The following is a 22,020-nucleotide window of genomic DNA, read 5'->3' on the forward strand; positions in this document are numbered from 1 at the left end:
GCTTTCGTAGAATGAGGATAGTCCATCTGCGAGTGATAATATATTGATAATTTAGGTGATTATGTTTCTAATGAAGTAAAATTTTAGAAGCTTTACAAAGGGGTCTATTCACCTGTTCAGGCACTGAGCACTTAGAGGAGAGCTGTTCAAAATGTGATTCATGGACTTGTGGACTAGTGCCTGTCCACAAGAGTGTGCACAAAATGGATACAGAAATTAAATGTAAGCATTGGGTTTACAGCAATTGACAGAGTAATTTATATGTTCACTCTGAGAGTTTTTAAAATATTAATTTATATTTTGTGTGTCATTTAATTTTTACTACTATTATTCTGGAATAGACTGTAAACAAATGCAAATGAAATAAAACACAACACCGGTTCTTCATCACAGATAGCTTGAGAAGCACTTATTTAGAATATAGGCTGTGAGGAGTAGGAAACGTCACCTTGAATTGACTTAAATAAGTTTTCCCCCCAAGCCTCATACATGCTCCTGCATAATGGCCATTTTTCTGTTCCAATAACTTTGTTATTTACTTTCATTAGTTAGTTTGTCTGTGTCTGTCTGCCAGATTTGCTAGATTGTCTTTTAGAAAGGTTCTATCAGTTTACCTTCCTTGCAGCAGTTTTTGGAATGCCTTTTCTTAGCACTCTGGGCAGCCAAAATTTAGGAGTCTTGTATTTAAAAAATCTTTGCTAATTTGTTGTTAGTAAATCATGTATCAGTTTAATTTGAATTTTCCATTTTTAATGTAGCTGAACAGTTTTCCCTGTCTATTGATTATATTTTTATTTTTCTATGTGGCTTGTGCACTTTATTCATTTACCACTTGGAATCTTGGTGTTTTGATGATCTGTTTGTTTGTTTATATGTGTGTATGTATTAACTCTTTGTCCATTAATACAAATGTTTAGTAAGTCACATTTTACTTAACTGCCATTAATGTTATGGTAATACTGTATTTTAAAAAATGTTTAAAATTCCCGTTATTTCTTCCATTGTGTTTAAATGTAGAACATCCTCTCTCAACAAAAGATTTACCAAATATTGATGCTCTTTTTAAAGCAAGGGGAATTTCGAGGGAGTGAATTTTAACATTTGTTTCTGTGTTTATTTTTTAATCTGTCTGAAGCATGTTTTGTTATGTGCATGGAGTAAGGACGCACATTATTTTATTTCTCTTCAGGTGGCTATCTAATTATCACCAGTGTTATTGGATTAATCGTATCTTTTCTGACTGATGTATCTTGCCACATTTATCATGTAATAAGTTCAGATTTGGGATTTTTTTCCCCTATGGATCTGCCTTCATAGTAGACTGTTTCTACATATTGTAGGCTTTTAATATCTGATAATAACATCCCTGTGCTCCCAGTCTTTTACAAAATGCTCCTTGTTACTTTTACTTGCTTTTTCCACATGAATGTTTGAATCATTTATAGTAGTATTCTGGTTTATGTTTGAGAACTAAGATGAAAATACGGTTTTTGTTTTGATTCTGAAAAATATTGATATATATGTGGCAAAATGATACTAGCCACCATTTGAAATGAATGTGTGCTTCTGATACAGTATTTTTCTATCCTCATTTCACTTATCTCACGTTTCTGTATTGAAAAGTTCTCTTGTCAATACCAGGAACACTTAAATGTCAATATTTCTCCATTTTACCAATTTGAAAAAATATATCTATACATGTATAAGATTTATAAATTTGTATATTTATATAATGTTTATTGATAATTTCCCTTCTTGACTTAATGAAACTCATACTTCATGCTAAATTCACTGCAATTTGGTTAAAAATTTATCTCTGCAATTTAGTTAAAATTGACTTTTTATTTTAGGCTTTTTCCCCCCTTTTAAGTATTCTTATGGGGAAAAAAGAAAAATGACTTCCTATTTAATTTCCTCAAGACATTTTTACTTTGATTATATTTGTGCTTTTAGAAAAAAAATGTATTTTAAATGTATGTATTCCTTAAAGCAACTCTTCAACATCTGATCAAGTCGGCTTCATCCCTGGGATGCAAGGCTGGTTCAGCATACGCAAATCAATAAACATAATCCATCACATAAACAGAACCAATGACAAAAAACACATGATTATCTCAATAGGTGAAAGAAAGGCCTTCAATAAAATTCAACAGCCCTTCATGCTAAAAACTCTCAATAACACTCCATTACCATATTATTTAGCTTCTATTTTAGAAGGGCTGGCAGATCTTTTTAAATTTAAACTCTTAATCTCATACATAAATTCTATCTGCTGTATTACAATAGTCATCTGACCTTTGCTTTAAAACCTCTGTCTCTCATTCCCCTTCCCTTTTTTGTTTTTCAGGTGGCTTTGATTATTTAAAAAAAAATTCCTCTAGTTGAGATGAACTCTGATATCTTTTGCTCTAAGAATGCTCCTTTTTCTGCTCTGTGCCTAAACATGAACTCTGTTCTTTCTTACCTTTAATTATGTCAGATGACAGCCATCATGCTCCATTAAAGTCTTCTCCTCCCATCCTAGGCAGACTCTTCTGAATTTTCATCAAGTGGGTGACAGCTTTAAATAAAACATGTAATCACTAAATAAGTACAGCATGCCAGATATCCCCTGACCACCGCTTGGAATGAGGACTTATTATTTGTCTCTTTGACAAAATAGTGCTTCATAGCTCCTTTCTGAGTTCTCAGAGCACATGGATATATGAACTGGAATTTACTTTCTCTAAATCAACTTATTTTTGTTTAGCTTTTAGTAATTTGAAAACATTTTAGCTTTGCTACATCCAAGGAATTTTTCTGTCAAATAATTGGCTGGCAAATAATCTTTCTTTTCACCACCACAAAGACTTCCTGTAAACTGCTTTATTAACCTGTAACCCTCCTTACCAAACTCCAGTCTTCTCTTAAGTAATCCCTATTCTTTTTCTACTCTGTATCACACTATTTTGGTACACTTACATTTATATTTATAGATGTTAAGTAATTTTCTTTCTCACAAATTTTGCAAAGACCTCATTCCATGGCAAGATAAAATCGTTGTCATCATTCTGTGTTTTTAAAATTTATCCTGTTTTAGATAATGAATCATTGACTCCCTAATTTGTATGATTGGGTGACTAGCCATGGAACTTTAAGTAAGTTGCTTAACCTCTTTGTGCCTTGGGTTCGTTTTATACAGAAGATTAGGTAGAATAATTTCAGCAGTGTTTTCCTGGTCAGATTTATTGCCTGAAAGCTCATCTACAGACACACCTGAATGTCCTGGTAATGATGTGGAAGTGAATAATCCCAGTAAATTTTTTTTAAAGAAAAGAGGCTTGAAAAAATTATCTGAGCTTTACAACTTGATGTTATGAGATACATATAGATAGTAAAATGGTTACTATAGTGGAGCAAGTTAACATGCCCATTATCTCACATAGTTAATTTTTTTGACTAGAAGAGCAGTTAAAACCTGTTTAACAAAAATCTCGAATACAGTACTTTTTAATTAGCTGCAGTCCTCATATTGTACTTCAGTCTGGACTTCTGTAGACTTGGTCATCCCATGTATCTGCTACTTTGTATTCTTTCAGTATGTCTCTCTATTTTCTCTTTCCTCTCCCTCCTCTCCTCCCCCACCCCATAACCATAACTACTGGTTTGTTCTCTATCTTTGTATATTTGACCTTGACCTATTTTTGTTTCTGTGGAGTTTTTTTTTTTTTTTGGAGACCTGGAGGACATTATGCTTAGTGAAATAAGCCAGACACAGAAAGAAAAATATTACATCATCTCACTTACATGTAGAATTATGAAAAAGAAACATTTTTTTAATGCCACAGAGAGAATGTGATTTATAAATACAGCTTCCAAAGTTTCTTAAGTCTTTACTTCAGGCCTATTCCTGGAAAGTTTGAGAAGAATGTGATCTTGTGACCCATACTGGAGGGCATTAGTCTTTTTTTGTCAAAAAACCCTATTGAAATTGAATGAAGACGTCGTAATGAAAGCTCATTTAAAAACCTACTTAAGCGAAGAGTACTTTTCTAAAATAGAAAGGTTATATTTGATGTAATTTAATAAATAAAAATGGTCAAATTCAGAAATTTCTCATGTATAGGTAATAATTTGGATAATTGAATAATTGTTTACTGGAATTAGACTAATGGTGCAAAAATGACTGGAAACCATGTTATGTGAGGTTTATTAAGGATATCATGCACGTGTCACTTGCTTGCATGCATTTCTCTTGTGATTTGCTAAAAAGGGAAGCATATGCTTGAATAATATGTTCTCATGCTGAGAGACTTAATTATTTTTCATGATGGGTTCCAGCTGAAAAGAAAATGTTTCACAAATTGGCAACAGCATGAATTTATATTGTCAGCTAGTACACTCTGCTAGCCTGTGTCACCAAATGCTGCTTCTCTTCTATACCCCTTATAATAATGTGTGCCATCACTTTATAAGCATCTGCTACAATACTTTGGAAGAATGCCTCTTGAAAGAAATTAGGAATTGTCCACCCAGTTATCTTCAAGCTACATATCTCAAGTTAAGGAGAATCTCTGTGAAGAAAGAAACTTCATATCTGGGCTTTTTGTTTGTTTATTGTTTTGTTTTTTTTTAATTGTGTTATTACTTGGAAACTAGAGTTAGGTTATCCAGTATGGTAGCTACTATCCGCATGTGGCTACTGAATCCTTAAAATGTATCTACTTTGAATTGAAATGGGCTGTATGCATAAAATACACACCAGATGTTGTAATACATATGAAAAAATATGAAATATAATTGTGTATTTATTATATATAAATGAATTGATATTTTTATACATAGGTTAAGTATACTGTTAAAAATCATTTCACCTAACTTTAAAAAGCTTTTAAAAATGTAGCTATTAGAATATTTAGATTGTATTAGTGTTGCACATTATATTTCTCTTGGTCCACACACTGATTTAGAGTGGTTGATTACTTGTGGGTCAGAATAACCAAATATGAGTAGCCTCAAATTTTAAGCTAAGTTTAATTAACTTTATATAAAGTATCTTTTCATTTAGACATTTTTACATACTGTCCTCTATATACATCATGAGTATTTCTACTCCAAAGCTGTGCTTATTTTGTTTTCTATGCCTCGATTAGCAAAACACCTGCTCCCAACTTCTGCCCCATTGATTTTAATGTGTCCATACTTAAAATCTCCTGAAAATCTCAGACCATTACATGAAATTAGTCTTCTGGTCTTGCCCACTCCACATTGATTTCTCCCTTCTCTGAACTTACTTTGCAACTATAAGGTATATCAGAAAGCTAACACTTAATTCAATTCTATCTCTGATCTTTGAAAGTTGTGTTTCTTAGTTTAGAAAACATTTTGAGGAGAGAGGAAGAAGACATACGTTCTTCTTCTGTTTTCTCAAAAATGATCATCTTCAATACACAACAAACTGTCAGTGGATAATTGGCTAATGTCCCCTTTATGAGCCAGAACCTTAATTATTCTTCCAGCTTCCTAGTGCCTTGACAGATACTACTAACACCACAAAACATAGACGTATGATGTGTGATTATTGTCTTTTGGTCAAGGCAATTTTTAAGTGGTGCCTTAGAGAAAGAAAAGTAATGACATGTTAATAAAAACAAAGGAAGTTCGCTATTGCCTTTTTTTTTTTAACTCTAAAATTGTCTCCTTTGTACTTTTTATCTCTGACGTATCCCTTTTTACTTAAAAAATGTCCTTTGAATGTTCAGGATGATGCACGCCAACTCTTTGTGCTAGCTGGAGCTGCTGAAGAAGGCTTTATGACTGCAGAACTTGCTGGAGTTATAAAGAGATTGTGGAAAGATAGTGGTGTACAAGCCTGTTTCAACAGATCCCGAGAGTACCAGCTTAATGATTCTGCAGCATAGTAAGTAATCATAACTTCAGAACTAAACTATCATGAATAATTACTTGCAAGTCAAATATACTTCCAAGTCAATTTTACTGCAGAATTGGCTGACACATTCTTGTACAACTTAGGATATTCAGGATGACAATATTTTAAAACTTTGTCTTATGTGTGTTGTGTGTGTGTAGATAGCAACGTTATTTCCTATATGTTCAATAGTGTCTCAGGAGACTCATGCTATGTAACTCTAATTGAAACATGGAGAATGGTACCTTTTCCAATATATTTTCAAGAAAGTAACTGGAACTTTCCGAAATCCACTCCAAATTGGGGTGTATTTCTAGTTTACTTGGAGCTATGTTAATGAGAGTGTAACTGATTTGAGTTCTTTTCATTTTGTTAGCAGTGCCGGAGAAGAGTTACTTGTCCAATGACAGGTACTGTAAGTAGGGATTTTTTGAAGGAGTGCAAGATGACTCCGAGGTATTTTTTGACTAAGTAAAATAGCTCTGTATTTGAAAATTGTCAGTTGTGTGTGTGCCCTGTTGTATCTGACACTGTTTCCAGATATTTAAGTACAGTTTTTTGGAAGAAAAATCTGCCTTGAATTTTCAGGTGGTGGCCCCAGAAAGTTTGCAAAGCAAGTTGTGATGAAACCTAATCAGGGAGGCTGGGTGAGGTGGCTCATTGCTTGTAATCCCAGCACTTTGGGAGGCTAAGGTGGGCAGATCACTTGAGCCCAGGTGTTTGAGACCCGTCTGGGTAACTTAGCGAGACCTCCCCCCACCATCTCTACAAAAAATACAAAAATTAGCCAGTCATGATGGTGCACACCTGTGGTCCCAGTTACTCAGCGGGGGCTGAGAGAGGATGATTGCTTGAACCCAGGACTTTGAGTTTGCAGTGAGCCATGATCGTACCACTGCACTCCAGCCTGGAGATGGAGTGAGGCCATGTCTCAAAAAAAACAAAAAACAAAACAAAACAAAACAAAACAAAAAACAAAAAAAAACCTAATCAGGGAGCTTTCTGTTTGGTGATCTCCATAGAACAACACCAAAACAAACAAAAAAAAATTATAATTTGTCACACATACTCAAAATGTCCTATATGATATGTATTGCTCTTAAAACCTATGTTGTACATTTGTTTTACTTTCCAGGATTGTTCCATTTTCTTGACACGGCTGTTGGCTGTTAGGGACACAAGTAAGGATTAGATAGATGACAAATTTTGAAAGGTCTAGGTGAATGCATGCACTTTGCCACAATGAATAAATAAATGAGGTGTGCCTCCTGAAGAGCGAATTATATTATTTGTTCAGCATCAGACTAGGTACTATATGTTGTGTGATTTAGTGTGTTTAAGAAATAATGAATATTGTATCACCCACATAAATCTTTATAACGCTGTATTTCATAATCTATATTTTTAACATTTTACACTTGTATTAACCATATGTATTATTACGTGGTTTATACATGTATATATAACATAAACATATTGAATATGTAGCCCATCTCTCCAACTGGTATCATATCCTATACAAAGAAATATTCCTTGACCCACTGAGTTGGTCCTTGCGCTCCAGTTTTAGGTACTCCTAATGTACTTTTTCTTCAGCTTTACATTTATTTTGAGATTATTTTGTTTCTATTTATGTTGTGAATATTTGATTATTTTCTGTCTCTGCCATTACATTGTAAATTCAGTAATGTGTTTTTACCTAATATTGTATTCCCATAGCCTGACACAGTCATCACTCAGTATGATCTTGTTTAATAATGAATGAATTCATAAACCAGACATCACAGAGGCTAGAAGACAAATTAGAAAAAATACTTACAGGAAGAACACAACTCATAAACCATATTTGCTTTGACACCACCAGCATCTGTGGAGATTTAAGTGGGAGTCACTATGATGAGAAGATTGCTTTGAGTCGAGTCCAGCAAAAGGAGCTACTTCAATAATTAAGGGGTACTACTTGGGAATGACAGATTGAAGTTCTCTTTCTCACTATATGGGGGAACTTCCAGACCCCCTCAGTCTCTTGTCCAAGACTCTCTCTCCTGTGCACACTACTTGGATGTGAGTTAACAGAAACATAGGCTGGGCATTGGTGGCTCATGCTTTGTAATCCCAGCATTTTGGGAGGCTGAGGTGAGACGATCGCTTGAGCACAGGAATTCCAGACCAGCCTGGCCAACATACTGAGACCTTGTCTCTACAAAAAGTAAAAATAAAAAATTTAGCCAGCGTGGTGGCCCATCCCTGTAGTCCTAGCTACTTGAGAGGCTGAGTCAGGAGAATCACCCAAGCCCAGAAGGTTGAGGCTATAGTGAGCTATGACTGCACAGCTGTATTCCAGCCTGGGTGACAGAGCAAGACCATGTCTCAAAGAAAAAAAAATTAAAATTATAAAATGAAAAATATGTTGCTTTAGTTTTACATTATTTTATTTCTAATAGTTGTGACCTTAAGATGGCACTAATGCAGCTGCTTTTTAGGAATGAAGAAAGTCTTAGAAACATTTTTCTCCATAGTGATTAGAGGGCATCTTGATCTATGAGTTCTTGACTGGGGATGCTAAGATGCAGTCAAGTTGCCCATTAGGACTGACTAGCCACCAATTCACACTTTAAATTTGTAATCATTTAAAACAATCAGAATTTTTCACAGTGCCTGCTTTTCTTCTTTGTCTTATTGAAATACTATTTTTAGAGATTTTTTTGAACTATAGCAGTTTTTTCGTTGTTGTTGTTTCTGGTTTTTTTGTTTTTTGAGATGGAGTCGGGCTTTGTCTCCAGGCTGGAGTGCAGTGACGTGATCTTGGCTCACTGCAACCTGGGCCTCCCAGGTGCAAGCGATTCTCCTGCCTCAGCCTCCCGAATAGCTGGGATTACAGGCACGCCTCACCACGCCCAGCTGATTTTTGCATTTTTAGTAGAGACTGGGTTTCACCATGTTGGCCAGGATGGTCTTGATTGCCTGACCTCGTGATCCGCCCACCTCGGCCCCACAAAGTGCTGGGATTACAGGCGCGAGCCACCACGCCTGGCGAACTGTAACGGTTTTAAGCAAAGAAATCTGTGAGTAATCAAAGAACGTTTTAAATAAGAGTAGCTCATTATTTTAAAGAGGCAGTAAAATCTTGCCATGGCTTGTTTGATTTGTTAAGTCGGATTCTCTTACAGTAAAGTAGAACATTTAGAATTAAAAGCACAGAGAAAGTACTGGAGGATTATCACCAATGTGATAATAAGATTCTCTTAAATTCAGTAAATACAATACAGGTAACTCAGGCTGTCATCTGTCTATGTATTCTAGTATAATTACCACATACATACACTTGACTGTCTAAAACATTTTTTTATTTCTAAGTTATCAGTCACCTTATAGGTCTCGTAATAAAAACACTGCGGTGATGGTCTCTACATTCAGCTGACCTTAGGACTCATTCCAAACTCCTCATTTAAGGCTTTATATAGCTTACTCTAGTGGCTTTACTTTCCAAGAAAGACCATGCAACTGTTCCCATCTCCATACTGATTTACAGCTTCTCCTGGGGCAGTGTCATTCCTTTTCTTCCATCCCCATTATTCATGTTTCTGTTTAGACCCCTCGCTATCCATGAATCCTTCTTTAATCACCTAGGTCCACGTTAATCTCTCCATACCTGTATTTTCTGTGAATTACTGACTATACCATATAATTTGACACAAGATAACTTACTCTCTTACATTGCATGGTATGATACCACTACATTTTTATATCACAACATATGTAGCACCAGTGGCAGAGAGTATTACATGAGTGACTAAAACATGTATTGATTTAGAGAGCAGTAAAGTGCAGCGTAAAGGAGTATGTGCTGTTTTCCTGTATGTAACATAAGACTGGTTGAAAAGAAACATCTTGTTCAGCCTTTGGGAAGAGCTTTCATCACTACTTGCTCCAAAATTAAGACTTTAAAAATCTTCAGTAAAAAAAAGAATGATGTCTGGATCATAAACACAGTGCTATATCCAAAAGGTGTGATAAAGAATTCTAAGAAACAAACTCATGGTGTGTATTAGCTTTTTTTTTTTAAGTTATTCTTTTTCCTTTGAATCACTGATAACTGTCCCTAAGAAATAAAGTACACATTTAAAAAATACTAAAAGAGCTTTGTGGTTGCAGAGGTGTAAACATTTTTATTTCCGTGGGAGTTTGTAAGATAAGATACAAGCTTAAACTGGTTTATATCTTTACACACAAATTTAAAAACTTTTAGTGATTTCAGATTATCGCTTGTATTGAAATGTGTTTTAATTTTTGTTTTGGATGATCTTTATTGGCTATATTTACCATTAACATGTTGTTTTGTTTAATTTTTTTCAGCTATTTGAATGACTTGGACAGAATAGCTCAACCAAATTACATCCCGACTCAACAAGATGTTCTCAGAACTAGAGTGAAAACTACAGGAATTGTTGAAACCCATTTTACTTTCAAAGATCTTCATTTTAAGTGAGTAGCTTTGAAATATATGATTTCTAAATGTAGATAAAAACACATTGCTTTAGAAATAAAAAGTATAATAAAAGTTTACAACATTTTTACTGTTGGAAATTACAGTTGGAAAAAAACTTTCTTCAGATGATTGGACAAAAGAATGTTTGGGTGAAAGAAGTCAAAAAAAGCATTCCTAAGAGGAATATTTTTATTTAAGAAAATCTGTCCACACAAATTCCGTTTTGCCTATAGTTTTTACAGTGATTCAAACAAAATAGTTTTTGGCTTTTATTTCTAAACAGAAAATTCTGCTCTAATATACTGTGTTTTCGGAAAGTGTTGCCATCTATTTTTAGGTGAAAAGAGAGCAAGTTTTACTGATAGCATAAGTGCTTATTTATGGAAATATTAAGAAGAGCACCTTTAACAATTTTTTCGTGAACAGTTTTCTTCATAGGGAACTTACCTTCCCTATGAAGGTAGTCCTTATGCACTATTTCATGATAAGAAGTATTCATTTAAAGTGTACTGAATATCCACTTACTGAGGTCGGAGCAGAAAAGCACCGAATCGTAGTCTTTAGAAATGCAAAGGGTCTTGGAGTGCATATTTTTCCAGTTCCCTCATTTTATGATGAACGAGGCTCAGGAAAGTTTAGTAAAATATCATATTCAAATTTACAAAACTACTTTTCTCTTTTTCCAGTAAATAACATTTTCCAAGATATGAGGAGAACTGTTGGACTTAAACACAACGAAATATAATGTTTTCATTTGCAGAGTCTTGTTTTATCTATACAGCCTTCCTGGTCAGTTAATCTGTTTCCCTTCCAGGTCATCTGCTAGTCATTACCATGACTTTCTTCTTCTAAAATGCTCCACCTACTCATTTCATTGTTCACTCAAACAAAATTGCCTTTAAGTCTGTACTGTTATTAATCATTTCTGTTAATGCAATAGTAAAATCATGAAAAAAGAAATTATGTAGCCTATGTAAAGATATATACATTAATAAGATAACATCACAGGATATTCTACTGAAACAAAACTTCTGTATTTTCATAGACATCTAAGGCCACTGTAGTGTTACTTGATGTTAAAAAAATACTAATTTAAAAATACAGATGTTCCTTTTTTGCTTCTTAGTATTATTTATTTCAGTACATTGAAGCTAAATAAAGAGGCAGAAGTTCTTTTTTTAAAATCTGCTAGTTTCTTATAATTCACATTCATTTAAAATGTCACATGTCCCAAGTGCCAGTTGAGTGTTCAGCTGAAGGAACACCAAACACAAAGCCCTTGAACAGCGTTGGGAGGCCCGTCTGAAGTCAATGACAAATTTATATGAATATAATAGAGTCACATTATTCACACAGTATTAAAACCTATGCATGTCCTATACCAAATATTCCTGGAAATGAAAATAATAAAAATGCTAGAATTAAATGAGTTGTAGACTTACAGGGATTTTGTTGTTCTTTTAAGTTTAACAGATAGAGATATTTTTGGGTTTTTTTAACCCAACAAGGTTAAGATTGATTTTAAGGAAGATTGCCACTGCAGTCATGGGCATCAATTAGATATCATCTCTCAGCTGCAGAGCTTTATAGATACGTTGACCCAAATTGAGCACACTCCAGTTGTCACTGCAGGAAATTGGATTAGAAAAGGTGTTTATGATCTGTTTTTTAAGGAAAATTTTAATATTTCATGTTTTTCTAAATTTCAACTTTTAAATACAGTGAAGGATTAGATAAATCATTTGTTACCAGTTTGTGATTTTTTTTAAGATTATGTTTAGTGGTGGTTTTTGGTTTCTTTGTAGAAATTCAAACTTTACAAGACCGTGTATATATCTAACTTTTACCCAACTCCATCCCCACAATACCAAACAGAATTTTTTAAAAGATTACAAAAGCAGAAAGCAGAATTTACTGTTATATTATTCTGTTTGCAAAAAAAGTAATTTATCTGCATTTGGTTTGCAAATGGAGTATCCCATGTCGTTATTGAAATTATTTTGGCTTTTTTATTTTCATTAAAAATTTTATGATTCAACATAATCATTCTAAATAAATCTTTACTGTGAATTATGGATTAGGCTTTGCTTCAGCTAACTCTGTTGCTCTGAAATGGTCGTGATGATAAAGCAGAATTTCTAAAATCATCTTGGAAAAAAAGGGTTCCTAAGTGAGAGAAAAAATAATTATCAGTTCATCTCATAAAGAAGTCTCACTGTTACAAGTAGTCAACACTGTTAAATTATATGCAACAATACTTCTGATTGCTTCCATAAGTATTTTAAATTTAATACATTTGTTACTATCACTTGTCACTGATTTACAGGTGGTTCATGTAATTGAATTTACAGAAAACTAAAGCTTTATTTCAATTTTTCATGGCTACTTCTCTCCAAAAAACAAACATTGACCTGCTTTCTTAAACAAAGATATAGGTAATAATTAATTTATGTGGCAACATTAGCTTTGTGCTTTAATACATGCTATGGTGTTGCATATGCTTTTTTTTTATTTTCATTTTTTTCTTAAAAAAAGCCTTCAGTGGACATTTTACGCTGCTGTCATTATCTGTTACTGAAATTGTTTAACTTCTTTTAGTCTGCTCATTACTATTTCCATAATATTAAATAAACAAACTCAGTACTCTGATTTCAAGTAATCAGATATGTCTGATCTGGAGAATATTGTCATTTTATCTTAAAACTAAGAAGTGATTTTAATGACAAGGAAGTTCACTATTAGATTGGGACTTAGATTTTTTTTTTTAACCTAGTATACCTTAGATTCTGATTTTGGTTTTGTTTACCTTGTTTTAAAGATTATGTTCTAAAGCAAACTTAAATTATGTTCAGGTAATGGCTTACGGTAGTCTCCCCTTATTCGAGGGGATACGTTCCAAGACCCCCCATATATGCTTGAAACTACTGATAGTACTGAACCCTATATACACCATGTTTCTTCGTAGGCATACATATCTATGATAAAGTTTATAAATTCAGCACAGTAAGAGACTAACAAGTAATAATAACATAGAACAATCATAGCAACGTACTATAAAAGGTATGTGAATGTGGTCTCACTTTCTCAAAATACTGTAATATTTTTGGACCTTGGTTGACCACAGGTAACTGAAACTGCAGAGAGTGAAACCAGGAGTAAGGGGGAGCTACTGTATTTCTAACCAATATTGTCTGAGGAGAAAATGTGTGGAGTTGGAGTTAACAAGTAAAGATTCTAGACTTAGGTTCCCCTAATAAGTAGTTGGGTAAACTTGGTTAAGTTTCTTAACAGGCTATTACAGTTTTGCTCTGTGTTAGAGGCTTAAAAATGAAATGAGTTATTGCCTATGAAAAATGTTGTAAAAGTGAGAACTGTATACATAGTAATAAGTGGCAGAGGCAAATATTAAATCGATTATTTGGTACTTAAGGCAGTCTGACTATATAAAATTCACTTTTCATCTTGGTTAGGTGCACTCTTAAACATTTATTTCAGGACCATAGTTTTCACTTCCAGCCTAGGTTTTTCAAACTTGTCATTTCAACATCCAGCAAATACTGGGATTCAGTAAAGTTGACTCTCAACATTATCCTTCCAGGAGGTTCATTTATCATACTCCATTTAGGCTTCTTGGTTGAGGTTGATGTATTTAGTTGCTGTTTTTATTCGGTGACTTAAAGATAAACACAGGTTTGTCAGGAACCTCAGATAAACTTTGTCTTATTTTGGATTTTGAGTTCTGTTAAATTACTATCATTACTAGCATATAGTTTCAACTTTGCTTTTTATAGGTTAAATGAGCCTCAGATGAATGAGAGCAGAAATGCATTTAGAATAATTCTACTGGGAACTCTTGAGTGTGGTCATCATTTTGTGGTTTTTTCGTGCTCTTCATGTTGTAATTCTGTTTAATTTTAACTGCTGAGTAAAATTTCAGTTTCACATTAAAAAAATGGTATTAACAAATTCAAAATGAGGCAATAGGGCATCATAATTTAAGAATTCATATTATCCCTGTGATTAGGCATTTATGGCCAGTGTCTATGTGGATCGTTTTGCTTTAATTAAAGAATCAGCAACTGTGTTTTACTTTTTTTTGTCAGATATAAAGCATTCTTTCTATCCTAAAATTATCATAATATGAGATAAATTTCTATTTCATTTCTATAGTAGTATAAATGCGTTATGCATTTGGGAATGCAACATCCAGTTTATGAGTTTGATATCCATATATGGTTAGCTAGCTTTGTACCAGTTAGTTTTGGTGACAGTGGTATTAGATGCTAGTCTAAGGCATGAATCATCACTTCTCAGCATGTCCAACATCTCCTTCCACCCCACCCTTCAGAATCCCTAAGAAAACTCAAATTCATTTCCTATGTGATGTTGGTTTAAACTCTTACCTTTTTATATGAAGGAGAAAATACCATATTTTTGCTCTTTTTAAATAGAAGTTCAGAACTTAACAGTATATAAAATAATGAAGATGCTTCTAATATAAGTGTAGAGCAATGAATAATGCTTGTACATTTTTAGCTACCATTATATGGAAAATGAAAGCAGTGATAAAAATTAGTGTTTCTTCTAGTTATCTTCATCTAGCTCTCTCTGAATTCCAACAAACTTAAGCAGTTTGATCATTTGTAATATCAGTTCTCTGTCAGTGTTGCTTCTGGATTAATTGACTTGGGGATTAATTGATCCTCAAAAGGATGGTCCCCCAAGCTAGTAACATCTGACTCCTAACATTCTGAATCACATCAGAGTTTGAGAACCACTAGCTTAGACTCTGAGTTCTTCGTTTATGACCATGACCATTCTCCACCTGTCATCACATGTCCTCCTTCCCTGTGCGTCTGGTTCCATTTGGCTTAATAGTTCATTCCTCAGTTTATCTCTTCCACTCTCATTTTACTATAAGCAGCAAGCAGGAAACTGCAGCCTTCTACAGTTTGCTTGCAGTTTTCCTCAGCTAAATATCCAAGTTCATTGCTTAGAAGTTGCACCTTCCACCCAGCGCTGGAACACACAGTTCAGCCAGCTGTTTGCCACTTTATAACAAGGACTGTCTTCTCTGTAGTGTATAATAACATGTTTTCATTTCCTTCTGAGGCCTCATTAAAAGCTCCTTTAACGTTTGTATATCTACAACATTCTGTCCACAATGATACATGTATTCTCTAAGACAACAGAAGGTTCTTTCCAGCTTTATTTCCATCTCAGCTCTTAGCAGAATTGTCTTTAATCTCCCTATTTCTACCAGCAATCTCTTCAAGATAGTGTAGTTTTCTTTTCTATCAAATGCTTAAATATTCTTCTACCTCCTACATATTACCCAATTCCAAAGTCACTTCCATGTTTTTAGGTATTTGTTAGAGTAGCACCTCATTCTCTGCACTAAAGTTGTATCATCAGTATTCACCAGAAAAGCAGATCCAGTAGGTTATGTTTATTTCAAGGAATTGGTTTATGGGATTATGAAGGCTAACAAGTCCGAAGTTTGTAGGGTAGGCTGGCAAGCTTGGACATGAATTGTCATAACATTGTGGAGGAAGCATTACATTTTCTTCTGGGAAACCTCAGTTTTTGCCAGTTTTAGCCTGTAGAGTGATTGAGGGCTGTTGTATTATTAAGGATAGTCTCCATTACTTAAAGTTAACTGATTACAGATGTTAATCATATCTATAAAATACAGCAACATCTAAATAAATGTTTCATTAAATAACACCTAGATAAATGTATGATGGCGTAGCCAAGTTAACACACAAAACTATACCATCACAGAGAGGAAATGTGGGCTAGGGTCATTTGGGTTGTTATTGACATCTGTTATTGGATGGACAGAGGATGTGTGACATCTAATCAGAGAAGTTATCTGAGATATGCTATCTTTTCAGTAAAGTTATTTTCAAATTGTGTTCCTGGGCATTTTAGCAAATGGTAACCCAATTTATATCATTTTAATTTACTGTCATTTATTTTGTTCTTGTTTGATCGTTATTACCAGCTATGTTTTTTACATCTTAACTCTGTGATTTAGTTTGTGGTAGAAACATTTTGTTATATAGCTTACCTGAATTTAATGAACAATGGTACCAGCTAAGCCAAAAGAATGAAGAAGCCCACTTAAGTGATCATAAAAGTAACAATACTAGTTGATGTACTCAAATTTGGTTTATAGGCCAGTACTGCTCTGTAGGGAAAATTCTTTTTGCCTGGGAATTAAATAGGGACTATTTTAATTAGTGCACCATCTAGATAAATGGAGCCTTTAAAAATGTACCAGTTCGCATAGTGTTTTCATTATATAAGTGGTTATTTCTAGGTTGCATAATGTAGTCTATGCAAATTTTAACTTTTGCTTAACTTTATAAAGTCTTATAAGAGAAAAGGAATAGACTATTGTCTTTATATTGTTTGATTTTGCTACTACTTTGTTCGCTAACCTATAGTGGTTCACTCTTATATATTGTATAAAAATTGAATTTTTTTCATTCTAAATTTTAAGGCCATTCGATAGGATCCCTCATTTATTTCATATTTCAGTTCTCTCATTTTGTAATGTATCATGATTTTACTTTTTATGCAAACCTACCCTATCTGAATTTCATTTGCTTGCCCTACATTTTCTTACCTGAAATGGTTTCTTCTTTACATCAAAGCCTTGCTTATTACTTCTGAGTTAAAACGACATGTTTTAGTAGGAGGAGGGGTCTCTGTTCTCTGCCTTCAATGTTCCGTGACTGTGGCAAATGGAATATTTACTCTTTGATCTCTGCATTCCCCAGTTGCTTCATGTGACTTCTCAGTGTTTACACATAGTGCAGTCCATTCATTTGTATTTGCTTTAATGTTCTAAGTGTTCTCATGTGTGTTAATGTTTCGTTTTTTTGAGGGTATTTTTGTTTTTGCTTTTTTTTTTTTTTTAGAGATACCGTCCCTTCAATCAAAAATTTTAAAAACTAGCAGGTTTTTTTCCCCTTTTGAGAAGTCCAGTTTGTGACATTTTTTTCTCGCATAAAGTCCTTCTCTCCTTCCTTTTCATCAGACATTTCCACAACTATTCAGAGCTTTTTTTGTTAGCATTAAAGAACTTCTCAGAGCTTTTTGAACATTTAATGTGATGTTAACTCATTTCTCCTCTTAACAGAATGTTTGATGTGGGAGGTCAGAGATCTGAGCGGAAGAAGTGGATTCATTGCTTCGAAGGAGTGACGGCGATCATCTTCTGTGTAGCACTGAGTGACTACGACCTGGTTCTAGCTGAAGATGAAGAAATGGCAAGTAGAACTACTTTAAGAGTTGAGCTTGCAACATGAAGAGCTGAAGGTGTTGCCAAGAATTTCTTTCTAATGTCTGTAACAATTTGAAAGTACAGGGTCTTTCCTCTAACTTTTCTATTTGATAAAAGAGAGATATACTAGAGAAGCACAGGTGGATCTTGAGGAAAAGGAAAACATGGAGAGTCAATCTCACCTCAAGCCTGTAAGCTTAACTATGCATTTCTATATCTAATATCAACATAGCACATGGAAATATAGTTACATAGTAGTCCAAGATTCCCTTTTCTTAATTTGTTACTTCTGTTAGTTTAGTAAATCTTTTTTTTTTTTTTTTTGAGACGGAGTCTCGCCCTGTTGCCAGGCTGGAGTGCAGTGGCACCATCTCTGCTCACTGCAACTTCCACCTCCCAGGTTCAAGCCAGTTCTCCTGCCTCAGCCTCCCAAGTAGCTGGGATTACAGGCACGTGCCACCACACCCAGCTGATTTTTGTATTTTTAGTAGAAATGGGGTTTCACCATGTTGGCCAGGTTGGTCAGAAACTCCTGACCTCAGATGAGCCACCCACCTCGGCCTCCCAAAGTGCTGGGGTTACAGGCCTGAGCCACCGCACCCAGCCGGTAAATCTTTAATATATGTTATGCTTTGTTGCTGCCCTGTAATTTTCAGATAGGTTTCAGTGTACCATTAATATGGGGGAAATGTTTTTAAATAGAAATGTAAAACTTTGTCATTTTAAGTTAACTTTATTACAAAGTGGGGGAAAAAGTAGAAATGTCGGTTTTGTTCAGTTGACCCTTGAACGACAGGGGTTTAAGCTGCATGGGTCCACATATATGAAAATTTTTTCAACCAAGCACATTCATGGGATGCAAAACCTGAGTATACAGAAAGCCAGCTTTTCCTATGTGTGGGTTCCACAGAACTGCCTGCTGGACTTGAGTGTATGCAGATTTTGGTACCCTTGGAGGTCTTTGTACTAATCCCCCTGAGTATACCGAGAGACGATTGTATTTTTAAAATCAAGTATATGAAATTATAGTGCAGCAGGTGCAGTGCAACACCACATGTTCATTTCTTTCATTTCAGCACTATAAAATATATCAGTGCCCTCTTTGATGAGCACAGATCCTGGAAGGTCAAGAAACAGGAATCGGAAGTGTCCTTCCAGTATTTATATTTATTATAATATTTAGAGTATTGGGCTAATTGGGTCTTAGCTTGTTCAATTTAATTTATTAATCTTTAAAAACCTCTATTTATCTTTTAATGGAAATTTAGATGAAATGAACTCTATGACAATGTCATTTCTTTTCACATGTTCACACTTCACATCCCTAGATTATAATGTCCTGTAGCAGGATATTCCCTGGCACAGAGCATGACATATAGTGGGCACTTGGCAAGTAAAAGTTGAATGCAAAAAGTGGTGAAAGATGATCAGACACTTCTCTTACCTAAAGTGAAAGTGTGTTCTGAAATGGCAGAAATGTATTTTTGTGATATGTATTTTTCAATCACTAAACTCTGTTTTATTACAACACCTTTTATTTTTTAAAATAGTCCTCAAAAATCCTTGCTGTTAGTGACAATTGGTTGTATTTTTTTCTATTACAGAACCGAATGCATGAAAGCATGAAATTGTTTGACAGCATATGTAACAACAAGTGGTTTACAGATACATCCATTATACTTTTTCTAAACAAGAAGGATCTCTTTGAAGAAAAAATCAAAAAGAGCCCTCTCACTATATGCTATCCAGAATATGCAGGTATTTTCCTTTTCTGGGAATAACTTGTCAAGTTACATATTTCTAAGTGAAACTTCCGCTAAGGCAAGAATTCAGTTGTTAATTTAAATCTCTTGGCTTAGTGATTCTTAGACCTTTAAGGGGTATTATTTATCAAACTGCAGTTGAGCATAAAAATTTCCTTAAGATGTGGATGAAATTACTGAAAATAATGTATTCATTTTATGGAAAAGCAGTTAGATAATTTTTAGTGATGACTCCAAGTTAAAATACTATTTTTTAAATCCAGTTAACAGATTTCATATCAGGTACTGTGTGATGTACAATAAATAAGACATGTCTCTGCCCACCATCTAATCTGAAAGACAGACATACTTAAACAACAGGCAATAGAAGTGCAACCTACTGCTAAAATAAGGAACATGAACATTATAGTAAGGGGAAATGAAGACAGGATCATTGAGGCAGCTAACTCTTCCAGAAGGGCAGGGAAGGTTTCACAAGAAGCCTAAACTTTGGTAATGAGTCTGTTAATAGTGCTTTAATTTTACTATGATGGAAAATTCCCTGGAGTGAGGAAAGTAGACCTGAAGTACAGTCCTGACTTTTCCATAATTAGCTCTTTGATCTTGAACAAGGCAGTTAGTTCACCTAGGTCTCAGTATTCCACCTGTGAAGTCAGGAGTTGGGCTAAAACATTAGTTTTAGTTTAATTTAGTTCCTTGGAGCACCTCCTGGGTTGCTGTTGAAGGTGGAAATGGGAGAGGGAACAGAGCTAATTACTGCCCCCTGCACCCACCACCTTATAACTTTTTCATTAAAGCAGAGTAACTCAGCTTTCATCTGGTTTATGTATTGAGTAAAGTTTTACTTTAGTGAAGAGCATTCAGTATGCCTTAAAAAAACAGGGAGTTTGATTACCACTGGTTTATGCAATCTCCAAATCTAGATCGTTTGAAGAGTTTAGTTATTTACCCTCACCCCACTCTTCCTGTTTTTTTTTTTTAAAGTCTCAAGAATTTGTTTTTTTATAAACAGAATTTTCTTCAGTCTTGTGTTGAGTAAATTGTACGATGAGTATTCACTGCCATTTTACAGGAAATGTTAAGACAACCCTGTGATGTCAGTGCTCAGGTATCCCTACCCATACAAATGAGAATACCGGGGCTTCCTGAAGCCAGAGTCCAGTTCCAGACCCAAGTCCATTGTCCTCCTGCTCCTAGACCATGAACGACTAGGCTACATTTAATTAAACATTCAGTGGAACCAAAAGGGGAGGGTTCTTTGGTAAATATAATCATGTTACTTATAGCTCTTTTTGTGTACTGTGAAGTTACACTTCAGTTCAAACTAATTTCACACATTTACTTACTTTAAAACTTTGCTTTCTTTTTGAAAGTCAAAGTCCTAAATCACTGTATTCAGGAACATTTTTTTGTGCTTATTAGAAATAAGCTACCAGAGTCAAGATGGCTTAACTTTTCCCTTATTTGAATATATTTTTCAGTTTATTTTTATCATATTCTATGATGTAGCCATTTTGTACTAATTCATAGTACCAGATTCCCCAAGTGAATCCATAAATATTGTATACCTACGGGGATTTTAGAGCAACTAAGAATATACTTGTTAGCTCTTTCCTTGCCAAGTAGACAGTGTGTTTAGGAATTTTTGCTTGTGTTTTGCCTAAGTTAATAAGAATACCTGACTTCAGAATCTTTGCACAAAAAGAATATTACATAATTCTTTCACATCCCCAGAGTTAAGATTATTGTTTAAGATCTCCATGGCATGCCCGAAGTATTGATTCAGTTGCTTCTTGCTTCAGCCGCAACTCTCAATTTCCTGTGGCTGTGGAAGAACCCTGTGTAGCCCCTAAACAACTCACTTGATTTATCTCCTGTCTGTCTGCTCCTGTGTTATCCTTCTCCTCCTCTTCTTTTTACTGTATGTTGCCACTTCACCAATTTCATCTGCAGTCACGTCATCTTAGCTCTCTATCCTTTCATAGTCGTATCTCTTCTCAATAGGTTGAATTTTGTGGTCAGCCCTAATTTCTCTCTGGAGCCTTAGATTTACATTAGCAACTGCTTGAACATACATGTTTTGTTGTTGTTCAGTTGGTTGGTTGGTTGGTTGGTTGGTTAGTTGGTTGGTTGGTTAGCACCTGAAGCTCAAACAGAACTCTTTTTCTTGTTTACACTCAGATCTCCTCTCTTTCCCTTTTGATTATGTCATCAGCCTCCCAGTTCTTCATTTTTGAACCTGGTTATCACCTATACTTACCTTTGTTCAGGACAATTCTATCACACATTAAAAAACAATCTATCATATTTGCTCTCCTGTCCCTGCTTTGCCATTTGTTTCTTTAGACTTAAAATCAGAATGAAGAATGTTCATTCATATGTGTTGTAGCTTTTAGGGTAATCTAGCTAGGTGCCTAGGATATATAGAGCAAATTTAGCTAGGCACTCAATGTAAGCTGTTTGGCTGAAGCATAGTTTAATTTAGCAGTTGCATTAGCTTCTGTGGGCCAACAAGATGCTGTTGATTGCTTTAAAATTTTGGAGAACGAAACTTATGATTTAATAA

The 22,020-nt window shown here is 34.6% G+C and overlaps 1 protein-coding gene across 3 annotated transcripts in view; it reads left to right on the forward strand.

The window, feature by feature from the left end:
* The window catches only part of GNAI1 (G protein subunit alpha i1), an 85,241-nt gene that overhangs the window by 59,266 nt on the left and 3,955 nt on the right, over nucleotides 1–22,020 (forward strand). For all 3 annotated transcript variants that reach the window (XM_063815424.1, XM_001159548.8, XM_003951062.6), the window contains 4 exons: nucleotides 5,742–5,899; nucleotides 10,265–10,393; nucleotides 17,548–17,677; nucleotides 19,296–19,449. In XM_063815424.1, coding sequence (XP_063671494.1) covers nucleotides 5,742–5,899; nucleotides 10,265–10,393; nucleotides 17,548–17,677; nucleotides 19,296–19,449 — 571 coding nt within the window. The remainder of the gene's footprint in view (nucleotides 1–5,741; nucleotides 5,900–10,264; nucleotides 10,394–17,547; nucleotides 17,678–19,295; nucleotides 19,450–22,020) is intronic.

This window comes from Pan troglodytes, chromosome 6 (assembly GCF_028858775.2).
Source record: "Pan troglodytes isolate AG18354 chromosome 6, NHGRI_mPanTro3-v2.0_pri, whole genome shotgun sequence".
In the NCBI taxonomy this organism is placed as follows: domain Eukaryota; kingdom Metazoa; phylum Chordata; class Mammalia; order Primates; family Hominidae; genus Pan; species Pan troglodytes.